The sequence below is a fragment of the Anarrhichthys ocellatus genome, unplaced genomic scaffold (assembly GCF_004355925.1).
Source record: "Anarrhichthys ocellatus isolate YVR2014 unplaced genomic scaffold, GSC_Weel_1.0 scaffold177, whole genome shotgun sequence".
Classification (NCBI taxonomy): Eukaryota; Metazoa; Chordata; class Actinopteri; order Perciformes; family Anarhichadidae; genus Anarrhichthys; species Anarrhichthys ocellatus.
Window position 1 is genome coordinate 102508 of NW_022280207.1, and position 12500 is coordinate 115007.

The 12500-nt window shown below is 44.2% G+C and overlaps 1 protein-coding gene across 1 annotated transcript in view; it reads left to right on the forward strand.

The window, feature by feature from the left end:
• Positions 1 to 1154: 1154 nt before the first annotated feature.
• fbxo38 (F-box protein 38) overlaps positions 1155 to 12500 on the forward strand; it is a 40241-nt gene continuing 28895 nt past the window's right edge. The window contains exons 1-14 of the mRNA XM_031878424.1: positions 1155 to 1245; positions 2624 to 2852; positions 3349 to 3482; positions 5915 to 6078; positions 6845 to 7010; positions 7183 to 7458; positions 7933 to 8026; positions 8435 to 8565; positions 8755 to 8925; positions 9164 to 9306; positions 9745 to 9949; positions 11064 to 11258; positions 11379 to 11534; positions 11805 to 12500. The exon at positions 11805 to 12500 is cut by the window's right edge and continues 36 nt beyond it. Coding sequence (XP_031734284.1) covers positions 2719 to 2852; positions 3349 to 3482; positions 5915 to 6078; positions 6845 to 7010; positions 7183 to 7458; positions 7933 to 8026; positions 8435 to 8565; positions 8755 to 8925; positions 9164 to 9306; positions 9745 to 9949; positions 11064 to 11258; positions 11379 to 11534; positions 11805 to 12500 — 2665 coding nt within the window. The 5' untranslated portion in view covers positions 1155 to 1245; positions 2624 to 2718. The remainder of the gene's footprint in view (positions 1246 to 2623; positions 2853 to 3348; positions 3483 to 5914; positions 6079 to 6844; positions 7011 to 7182; positions 7459 to 7932; positions 8027 to 8434; positions 8566 to 8754; positions 8926 to 9163; positions 9307 to 9744; positions 9950 to 11063; positions 11259 to 11378; positions 11535 to 11804) is intronic.

Sequence of the window (12500 nt, forward strand, 5' to 3'; positions counted from 1 at the left end):
AACTATAAACCTGAGCCAGCCCTAACTATAAACCTGAACCAGCCCTAACTATAAGGGTTATCAAAGAGGAAAGTCTTAAGCCTACTCCTAAATGTGGTGAGTGTGTCTGCCCCCCGGACTGAAACGGGAAGCTGGTTCCACAGGAGAGGAGCTTGATAACTGAAGGCTCTGGCTCCCATCCTACTTTTTAAGACTCTAGGAAACACAGGTAACCCTGAATTTAGGGAGCGCAGCTCTCTAGTGGGGTAATATGGTACTATAAACTCTTTAAGATATGATGGTGTCTGACCAATTAGGGCTTTATAGGTGAGGAGAAGATTTTTAAATTATATTCTAGATTTTGGAGCCAGTGCAGAGAAGCTAATACAGGAATAATATGATCTCTTTTCTTAGTTATTGTTAGTACATGAGCTGCAGCATTCTGGATCAACTGGAGAGATTTAAGAGACATATTAGAGCAGCCTGAAAATAGGGAATTGCAGTAATCTAGTCTAGAGGTAACAAATGCATGAACTAATTTCTCTGCATCGCTTTGAGACAGGATGTGCCTAAATTTTGAAATGTTACGTGGGTGAAAGAAGGCAGTCCTTGAAGTTTGTTATATCAGGGAGTTAAAAGACAAATCCTGATCAAAGGTAACTCCGAGATTCTTTACGGTGCTGCTGGATGCCAGAGCAATGACATCTAGAGAAACTATATCACTAGATAACTGATTTCAGAGGTGTTCTGGGCCTAGTAGAATAACTTCAGTTTTGTCTGAGTTTAACATCAGGAAGTTGCAGGTCATCCAGGTTTGTATGTCCTTAAGACATGCTTGAAGTTTAGTGAGCTGGTTGGTTTCATTGATAGATATAATTGAGTATCATCTGCATAACAATTAAAGTGTTTTCTGATAACATTGCCTAAAGGAAGCATATATAAGGTGAACAAGATTGATCCAAGCACAGAACCTTGTGGAGCTCCATGACTAACGTCGGTTTTCATCGAGGTTTCATCGTTTACATATACTTCAGGGAACATTTGTCATGAATCCAGACACTCCGATACAGTAGATGGCGGCATGCACATTTTACGTTGGTTTGCGGTCCGCCGACACCGTTAATTAGCACAACGAAGAAGAATAAAATAAGAAGAAGAAGAAGAAGAAGAAGAAGAAGAACTGATAGAGCGCAACTCTAGCAAATCTGCTGTAGTCACAGGATGGCTGAAGAGCAACAACACAGCGGCTTTGATCCAAAAATGCCGGTAGGTTAGCACCATTGCTAAAGACCTTGTTAGAAGCCATGCAGTTTTAGTCAGTGTGCTTGCTGTATTGTTTAGTTTAGTGGTTTTGTCTCTGTATAGAATGTTCGCTGCAGCTATGCTAACAAGTAAGCTAGCTTTGACAAAGACCAGGTTAAACTTTACAGCATGATAACGTAAAACGTGTGTGACAGGTGTGGACTAACGGGGCTTCTTCCGTTTTAAAGTAGTTCTCACATTGTAAGTAAACGTGTAACGTTCACTTGTTTGTGAACAGATGTACTGCTGTTCGTCAGTTGGCTAACAACCACATATAATGTTGTTTATGTTTTTTTGTGGTTTTGCTGAAAGCTTCCAAGCGGAAGTGACATGCATTTACTATACAGTGTTACCTTAGCACCGTCGTTGGGGAGCTGTTTTCCTTTTAGGTTTCCCCGACACACAGTAGCCTTGAAAGGAAGCATCTGGGAAGTTACGTGAGTGACCACCTAAGGCTTAGAACTTCCACCAAGTAGCTCGTGCTAGCGTGATAACCAAACTCTCGTTGACATGTGCAACTGCTGAAACGTTCGACAGATACGCCTGCTGACGTTACGTGCATTCACGAAGCGTCCAGTGCGTTTGTACTGTATCTTTACTAACTGACGAGGGATCATTAGAAATGTGTAACATAGACTCTCAGCACTGATGCTACCGTTGCTTAGTATGAACACACACACACACACACACACACACACACACATTTTCGTCCGTAAGATGAGCTTCTCAAATCCCTTCGTGTTTAATGTTATTATGACACAAACTGTTTCACAGGAAATCTGCCTAGATATAAAGTACATCAAGTTACTGAGTAGCAGGTAAACAAAGTTCAGTGTCCGGCAACTGACGAGGTGTTCTTTATGTATTCAATGTTTGTGTTGGCATTCATTGATATTCTGTTAGCAAATGAATTTAATGATCCAGGTTATGATGAGTGCCAAACTTATTTAGTGACCTAAATGTTTGAGGGTAAGTAGAAATGATGTATGTAATAAATACATCTCATTTAAAAATGTATAGTTCTACCCAACCCACGTGGATTTTGAGCATCAAATGTTGAGATTCCTTCAACAGATAATTCAAATATGGGGTATGAAATGTATACGATATGGAGTGTGTCTGTCTGATGAAAGATTTCCATGAAGGATGTTCACGCTTATGCCTCTTCCCGGCAGAAAAAAATAGTTGAGACATCTTTAATGATGGCAGACCAGATCAATTTCCAGGTCACCTGAGGAGCGATGACGCATGATAAAATAAGGCCAATGCCAAGCGGCCCCTGTCTCTGTATCCTCTTCCCTCTCTCCCATTAACCTGTCTTCCTCTGTGATGTTGTGTCCAGAATTAAGGTTCATGCTTGGGAAATAGAGCCTCCTGCAGGAGGGAGGAAGAGTGTGTGCGTGTGTGTGTATAAGCCTGGGCAGTGACACACAAGTGATGGGTCCGAGGAAGAAGGCCTCTAAACTCCAGCCTGTAGTGGGCAGCTGTGGAGGGGAGCTGGTCCTGAGACCAAGTGAGCCCAAAGACTACATCAATGAGCTGTCCCATGAAGTCCTCTGTCACATATTCAGGTACATTGCCCTCCACCTCCATGTCATACTTTACATTTGACTCTAGGGCCGTGTGAGGTTCTACAGTATGTATGTGTTTTTATTGTCATTCAACCTGCATGAACATTACCATGAGTAGGATGTCAGCACCATGGGTGAAACAAGTAAGGACATCACAGTTGTAATTTTCCCTTTAGTGGAATATAATTGTCTAATATACCTGAAAAGTCAAGGTACTTCATCACATTGATGCAAAAATCATACAGCTGTCCTGCTTATTGATTTGCAATGCTGCCACAGTAGTCTAATAAACCCAGAGATATTAGAGGGACAGCTACTAAAGCATTAACAGTATTATCAAATCTCTGACCGTTGACAAATGTGTATCATCTCAGGGTATGTATCGTCATATGATCCAAACCTACCATGGTTGACTTTACAGAAATAAGAGTTAGACATTGACCCAACCCTACGATGCAAGAGGTTCTGAAAGTTTGAACCATGTTTTGTTTTGTAGGTACCTTCCCATGAAGGACATCATGTGTATGGAGTGTCTGTCCAGAAAGCTTCGGGAAGCTGTGACTCTGTACCTGCGAGTGGTCAAGGTAGTGGATCTATGTGCTGGTCGCTGGTGGGAGTACATGCCTTCAGGTAAGGACACAACCAGGGCGTCCCTAGCAAACACGCATGTTCCGTGTTCTGGTGGAGGTGCAGTCTAAAAAGGTGCTTTTCAGCCTGTGGTGAAAGACGAGCAGGGACTCTGCTCTCCTGACTTCAGTGGGGGATTAGAGGTAGAGCTGGTCATCTGCTAATCGGTAGTTTGATCTCTGGCTCCTCCAGTCCGGGTCGAAGTGTCCTTGGGCAAGAAAGTGAACCCCAAAGGCTCCCTAAGGCTGGGCCATCGGTGTGTGAATGATTAGTTTAGATCCTGACGGGCAGGTTGGCACCTTGCATGGCAGCCTCTGCCATGTATGAATGTGTGTATGAATGGGGTTGACATGTAGTGTGCCGCACTTTGAGTGGTCAGAAGACTAGAAAGGCTCTATATAAATGCAAGTCCATAGGACCAGAACAGAGAAGAGCTTTCACTGTGATGAGATCACAGGGTCCTCTGGGTGGGGGGGCGGCCAGTCGTCCAGAGGCAGAAGAGCATCATGGTCTTGCCAGAGTGTTTAGACAAAGACTTAGTGGTTCATTAGTCTTGAGCTGGATGTGAGCCACAGCAGGAAGCCGCTAGCCACTGCAGAAACAGAAGAGGGAAGTGGTTTGGGGAAACCTGAGCCGTTTTCTAATTTGAACTGTGGACAATCGTGTCAGGACATGTTTGGAGTGTCCTTTTCACACATGTAGCACACAACAGCAGTTTGTTTGTGTCAGACGTGTTGTCACCTACTGGAAATACTCTGTTTGGACAAAAACTAAACTCCGAGGCCAACATGAAGTGTTCCATGCATTACATTGCCGCACGATCATCGTCATGGTTGTTTTACTCCAACTCCACTTGTCAAACAGGGCACCATGCTGTGAGGGCAAATGGATTAATGTAGGGCTAGGCCATATGGAGAAAATCAAAGCTCACAATGTTTTTGACGATATTGTAGGGTTGACTGTTGGTGCTTTCACAAAATAGATCTTTGGTAGATAATCATCAGTGATGTGGATATAATGACTATGTGGGTAAAGGCAAATAATGGAGCCACTAGAACGGTCTGGTAAATTAATAAAGTACCATCACCTTGCTGTAATGCAGCCTTTAAACCACACTCTCAATCTCAGAGGATCTCTAGTCTCCTATCACCAGACTAATATTGTTATATTGCCCAGCACGAGATCAGTCGCTTAAAATTCATATTGTTGTGTGACGGTTTGAACAGAATTATGATGTTGAAGTCAGAGAAAATCCGTTTATTGCATGAGCAAAAGTCATTGTTTTATTGGTTGGCTTATTTTTATTGGCACAGAAATGTGTAACTGTAGTGCAATTTTGAGGTACTTGTACTTCACTTGGTTATTTCCATTTCATGTAACTTGATATGACTAGTCCACTACATCTCAGAGGCAAATATTGTACTTTTAACCTCTCTGCATTTGTTTAAGGAATTAGTTACAAGTTGGTCTACTTTGCAGATTCAGATATTTAATACAAAATATAAATCAACTAATAAACTAGTTCTTTACTGCTGGAAAGATGATCGTTTCATGAAACTAGACGGTCAATGCAGTAGAAAAGTGCAAATAATTGTGAAATCGGTGGTCCATGACCAGAGAGACAGACCTGTGGTAATCTGTGGGCTCTACGCGTGATACCGGAGGAGGAGTTGTTTGGCTGCAAAAAGTGTGTTATTGGGGTGTCAAGTAGCATGTAAGCGGGTTTAAGGAGTCAAAGTGTGAACTACATGGTTGTGGAGTGAGTTATCGGTTGCCAGAAAAGAATGCAGAGCGTTGTAAGCAGTGGCTGAGAGCTGAGAATAATCCAAAATCCAGAGAGAACACAGTCGATCAATAACTATAATCCAGTGATATAGGCCTACCACAAATCTGTGATTTGAAATTGGTCAGACAACATAATGAGTATAGGTTTACTTTCCTTACTTTAAGTATATTTTGATACTAATACTTTTACTTATGTATTGGTTTTAATGCAGGACGTTTACTTGTGTTTTACACTGAATCAAAAACACATTGGTTGTATACATATGATTGCTCTATTCACACAACTACACAGGGTAAAGGGTGTTTAGTGTCCGGTCCAAATGATGCCAACATGTGTGTTCTCACATGCAGCTCATCTGAGGGATGTCACCATAGGTTCAGGGTTGCAGTGCATATGTGTGGAAGGGGCTTTGGAGAGGTTGACCACTGGTTGTGGAGCAGCTCTCTGGGGTCAGATGGTGAGGATGAGTTGATGTTGTAGAGCAGGGGGTGACGGTGTCGTACCGATGAGTGTATTTACTACTTGCGTACATCAGCAGCTTATTTCAGAGGTGTTTTTGATTCTTGAGTGCAAAGCTGAGGCCTTTGTGAAAAGCACTACACGTATTGTGAAACCAACCTGATTGAGTTTCTTGTGTTTTCTGTGTTAGGCTTTACAGACGGCAGCTTTCTGCTCCTTTTGAAGAAAATGCCAGATCTGGAGCAGCTATACGGCCTCCACCCTCGATACCTGGAGAGGAGACGAGTCCGAGGCTACGAGGCCTTCAGTATACCCGGAGTCCTGGAGGCACTACAAGCCTGTCCCAATATACTGGTCAGTAAGTTGTGTGAGAACGATATCCTACTGCAGCAAGGTGCACTTCTACATCACCGTTTTCAATCCAACTAACAGCCGTACCACTGATTGGTTCCTCCTCTGTGGTTGTGCTCTTGTGTTTCTTGATTACAAAGCTGCATACTCTTGGTTTTCTGTGGCATATAACAGCTCAGTCCTTGAACCACAGGCTTGTGATCATCCTCTAGCCTGTAGTGAGATCAGCCTTCTTGTAGTAACGGATGCACTGTAGCTCCTCTTGAGTTTGTTGGTCCATTCAGTCAGTGACTTTGTTGCCTTCTTATTGAGCTATCCAACTTGTAAACAACATAACGAGGTTCACAATCACTTTTACTGTCAAGTAGGTTTGCACATACAAGAAGTTCCTCTTGGTGATTTGGTGCAAAACAATACACCCAATGCAAAAGTCATGAAACATAAAATAAAGTAGAAATGCATAAAATGTATGTTTCTTTTGAAGTGGAAGAGCTGTATTCTTATTGATTAGGACAGCAGCAGTCATTATGTGGATTGCAGCCTCCTGCCAGAGAGCAGTGATTCCATCACTTATAACCATAACAGGGTGGGATTCAAATGAATTCATTCAAATATCCATGCATTTTTTTTCAAAATTTGATTCAACTATGGCCATTACAGCTTAACACACACTATCTACTTATGAAAACTGCAAGATAAGGTTGAGGGAAAAAAGCTAGTAAGTGGACCATGAATTATGATCAAATAACCTTATTTGAGCCTATTTCAGGGGGTGGAGACATCCCATCTGGAGCTGGTGGAAGCCATATGGAACTACATGCCCCAGGTTCATATACTGGGAAAGTTCCGTAACCGTAACGGAGCGTTTCCCATTCCTGCTGAGAACAAACTGACCATCCCCATAACTGCAAAGATCCAGACGCTGCATCTAGTGGGTGAGTAGGACCACAACAGATAACCAATCCCCAGTACTGGATGTAAAGCAGCTCCATCCTCTTAGTGCATGGGTGATGAGTGGTCCTGTTGGGGGGCCTTGCTGTGTCACTACTAATTTGTAGACCTGCACAGCTGAATTGGTGAACATCACATGGTGATTGTTTCTCACAGGTGTGAATGTCCCAGAGATCCCCTGTGTGTCCATGCTTCGCCACCTTTATCTGAAATGGGTCCGTCTCACCAAACCACAGCCGTTTAAGGACTTTCTGTGTGTGAGCCTGAGAACCTTTGTCATGCGGAACTGTGCAGGACCAACCAACTCCCTCAAATATGTTCCCCTGGTTACTGGGTTAGCATCAGCCCGGAACCTGGAGCAGCTGGAATTGGTGAGAGTTCCCTTCCTGGGAGGGCTGATCCAACACGTGGTGGAGGACAGTTGGCGGTCAGGTGAGGAGATGATGCGTTTGTCCTGTTTCCCCCCCCCCCCCGTGGTTAGCACGCATGTGAATCGCAGATTAATTACAAAGTATAACAATCGTAGTGTGATATTAAGTTTCACTGCTGAGCATCATCGATGAAAATATGCAATCGGGTTTTTTCAAAACGACCTGATTGCATATTTTCATCGTCTGTGATTTTCCTCAAATACTGCTGTGACTGCTCTCACGTTTAGCTAGTGGTATCGGCCGATTATTCCTCTCCTGATTTTTTTTTTCCTGCTCCAATCAATCATAATATCGGCCTGTTTAAAAATCTATCGGTTGACCTCCAGTAAATTTGACCGGCCAAAAAACCCGTATTTATGAGATTGATGTGGCGGGTTCTGATCAGTGCATCGCTACATACCAATTGTGATTTCATTTTTTTCTCCTTTTTGATTAAGTGTTTGTTCTTTGTGATACTGTGTATGTGTACCCCCAGGAGGATTTCGGAACCTCCACACAATTGTGTTTGGAGCCTGTAAGAACGCTCTGGAAGTGGACTTGGGCTACCTCATCATCACCGCTGCTCGCAGGTGCACAGCCAGTCATCAATTCCTGAAACTAACTGAGGGTCCATGTTTAAAGCAAAATGCAAAGGGGTTCATCTTGTGGGCAAATGTTGGAGACACTGTTCAGTCACTGAACAGAGTAAAGAGTAAACATGTAGTAAGTAAGAATGATACTTGCAGTATGTGAGCTCGTTAAGGCCTCATGGGCAGTTTGTGTCAACAATATATGCGGGCAGTATTGTCAGAATACTTACCACAGCATTATCTTGATATCCATATTCTATAACATTTATTCTTGTAAACAAACAACATTCATGAGAGAAAGCTCAGCATTCAGCCAGGTGTTCTTAACTTGACTTAACAGCAGAAGATGTTGTCAGCCTAGTAGGACCAACACAGATACTTACTTCATGATGTCTGTGTGTTTAACAGGCTTCATGAGCTGCGCATCCAGCCTTCACTGACTAAAGACGGAGTCTTCTCAGCTCTCAAAATGGCTGAACTAGAGTTTCCTCAGTTTGAGACACTTCATCTGGGATACGTGGATGAGTTCCTGCTGCAATGTTAGTTCCTTCTGTGAAATATGTCCACCAGGCATGTTTCCTTCCCGACAGAAATGAGCAATCCTCCTGTACTTGATCCACTTTTCTGTACCAGCCGTGACAGCGTGTGGCTTGGTTTGCTTTCACAGTCTCACTTTGGTTTACAGGTGTGTTCAAAACAATGTACAGCCTTGTGTTTGATAAATGCAGGTAAGCTGAGTCATTCGGAGCTGGTGAAGTACGGTCTGGCTGATGTCATTGAGAACCCCGGCATCATCACAGATATCGGGATAAAGGTGGTGAACGAGGTGTTCACTAATATTAAATACCTGCTCATCTACAACTGTCCTCACCTGCATAACCCTCACCACTGGATCACAGGTAAAACACACTCGCCATCACTCACACTAGCTTCTGCCACACATGGCCTGAATATTAATGTCCTCACTCACACTAGCTTCTGCCACACATGGCCTGAATATTAATGTCCATATGTCCCTTTCTCTATATAATAATAATAATAATAATAATAATAATAATAATAATAATAATAATAATAATAATAAGGGTGCTTGATAAGCAATTAGTCATGTTCTGCCTGTTTTGTTTCTGTCCTCAGATCAGTCCAGATGGAGTCGCCTCGTTGATCTCACTCTGGTTCGCTGTCATGCTATCAAACTGGAATCCTTCTCCCAGTTCATAGAGTTACTGCCCAGTCTGGAGTTTATCTGTCTGGACCAGATGTTTAGAGAACCCCCCAAGGTATTCAGACACTCACAGCAACGTCAACCATCTCTTGTATTTATCTCGCATATGCTGACCGCATTTTGCTTCAAGGAAAAGTTGAATCTGGAGTTTCGCCCACTTCCTCTAAAGTCATCCAACTAAACTCCAGAATCCAGGTTTCCAGGATAATTGAAACGCTTGCTCGCACTTCAGCTCATAAACTTTGTCTTTACCCGCCGCCATTGTCTCGTGAGTGCCTGATCAGTTCTGTTGTGTGCCCACTTAGTATCAACAGAACTATTTTACTGAGTCTCCATAACTGAGTTGATGTCATTATTAGCAGAGACACTGAATGTTCTACTTAAAAACAACAGTAGAGGATGTGGGTTGTTAATATGTGGCTGATGCCTAGTCTGCGTAATAAAGTTAGGATATGTGTTGATGCATATTCTGCATATCATGTGTGTGTGACAGGGCTGTGCCAGGGTGGGCCTGAGTGCAGGAACTGGTATTGGTGTGTCCTCAGCATTGGTCAGCAACCAAAACTCCAACAATGACAATGACAACAACAACAACCATCACCACCACAACAATGAGGCCAACCTGCCTCCTGCTCCTCCACCTGTTGTCGTCAACAACAACATCAACAACCAAAGACGGCAGCAGCAGCAGAACAACGGCAAGTCCCATCTGCATTCTTAGTCAGCGGAGCAGCAGCAATCAACATCATGGATCTTGGCTTCTAAAGTACTTCCAACCCTTAATTTTTCACATTTTCCATAGAAACATAGCAAGGGGAAATATTGCAGTTTTGCAAAAAGAAGCGCACCTGAATCCTGTCTGGGAAACTTGAACACTGAACCCAAAGTTGCTCTCTAGACCAGATATTCTCAACTGGTGGGTCGTGACCCAAAAGTGGGTCGCGGACCCGTTTTCAGTGGGTCGCGGGCCTTTGCCTGACAAAAAAAAAATGTTGTGATTTTATTTTGAAGGGCCTTTTTTATGCAGCGGAATTATTCCAGCATTTACGGCACTTGTTCAGCGGTTTAGGAAAAACACCGACCAGTGCGTTGTGAATCACATCACGTGTTGCAGCTCAGCCAATCAAATATGGGTATTCTGACAAGTTTCCTGACTTGAGTGAGATGTACACACACCGTGACACACGGGGGAGAGACGAGGATAGAGACAGCAGAGCAGGACTGTTGTAGTGAGAGTTGAGTAAGTCAAATCATAGAATGATCTGCAAAAGAGAGAAATGACCAGAGAGACCAGACTCATAGAGGTGAATTCTTGCAACACTAAATTCTCTTTTTAGAAGATGAGAAAAATACAATATCGTGGCTTTTTCACTTCACACTGAATTTAAAGCTGCAGGGCATTTCAGTGAAAATAACTTTTCTAAAATGAATTTCGTTACGTAATTTATTTATTAATCCAGCCGTTGTTTTACTTGAAATGAGAAGAACATTTATTCATGTATTTCTATGTATTATTTATAATCCATCCAGTTCAATTTGAAAACTGCGAATAATAATTGTTAAAATATAATTGATGTGTATTTTCTTTATTTGATTTGGCAGTTGTTGACTACACAGAGACGTTACTACTAGACTTCTTCAATATAGTCGTGGCTTGTCATTAAGGGGTGATGGTGGGTCCCGCAGCCAGACCAGTTGAGAACCACTGCTCTAGGCCCATCACATGAGCCCTTTTCTCCGAATGCTTAGGATGGGTTAAAGGCAGAGGCTTTATGATATGATAAAAAATAAAGTTTAAGTTTGTTTTCACAGCACCAGTGGAGGTAAACGGGATGGAAGAGGAAGAGGGGGAGGAGGAGGTGATGTTGGAGCAGGAGAGCATGGAGGCTGGACCTCAGATAGAGTTGAAAGGAGCAGAAGGGGAGGTGAGAGCTGAAGGGGCTGATGTGGCTCCAGGGCCCAGTTGTCCAGCTGGAGCACCACAACCTCCTGATGAGGAGCAAGCAGGTTAGGAGCTGCTCTTTTCTTGTAGAATAAGCAGAGGTTGCTCCTACACTCTTACTCCCCATTTGATAATCTCTCCTTATTTATTGTTGATGTCTGCTGATACACCCCCACCCCCCCCAGGTCCCAGTGGTTTAGTCCAGCAGTGCAGACCAGCTGGTGCCACTGTTCCGAAGCCCCCGCTGGTCATCTCAGACTCCGACAGTGAGGAAGAGGAAGGCCTGGTTTCAAGGCTAATGCCAGCTTCCTGTTTGCAGCAGCCAACTTCCTGTGCAGAAGGTGTCCACACAACACAGAACGCATCCAGCAGCCACTCACAACATGTCTTATTGGGTTGTGGGTGCACTGTAGACAGGGGGTCAGAAACACAACAGCTACAGTATGAGGGCCTATGTGCGAGTATAACGTCGCTCCTTTCTTGTTCAATAGTGTGCTGACACACACACACACACACACACACACACACACACACGTACGTACGTAAAGACTATGAAAAGCACAAGAGCTCGGTTCAGCTCACCAGTGTAACATAAGTGTGTGTGTTTCCAGGTAAAGGAAAGACTCCTCTGAGGCGGGGCAACAATGTGGCTGCATCAGTGGCGGTCTCGGTAGAACAGACAAAGACTCGGGTGTTGGAAAGCAGCTGTGAGAAGAGCTGTCAGGTGACCAGTGAACAGATCAAGGCCGACATGAAGGCTGCTGCTGAAAACAGCAGGAGGACTAGCGTGAAAGGATTTGCCACTGAGGCTGTGGAGACTGCTGCAAGACCTGGGGCTGACAGTGGTCCAGTACGGGGCGCTGGGAGTGCTGGGGTAGCAGCAAGGACTGGGGTGAGGCCAGTGACTGGATCGGTGGGCAGGGTTGGAGCAGCCACATCCAGGCCGGTGGGTGGATGTGGGAGGCTGGTGGTGGGGACCAGCCATAGAGCAACCACAACCACTGACAGAGCGACAGGAACTGGCAGGACTAATGACAGCACAGAAGGCCCCTCTGGTGCACAGTCTGGGGACAGTTCCACAAGAGAGACTGGGCTGAGGCAGAGCTCCGGTCCTGCCTGTGCAGACAGTCTGGAGCCCAGGGGTGCTGCTGTAAACCATGCTTCTAGGAGACCAGCACAGCTGACTGGACAGGGAGAGAGACAACCTGCCCCTCCTGGATCAGCCTCTGCCAACGTTTACCATTCACAGCAGGGTCAGGCCAGAGATGAGGACTTTGTTCCCAGACGGCCTTTGACCCGATCCTGCA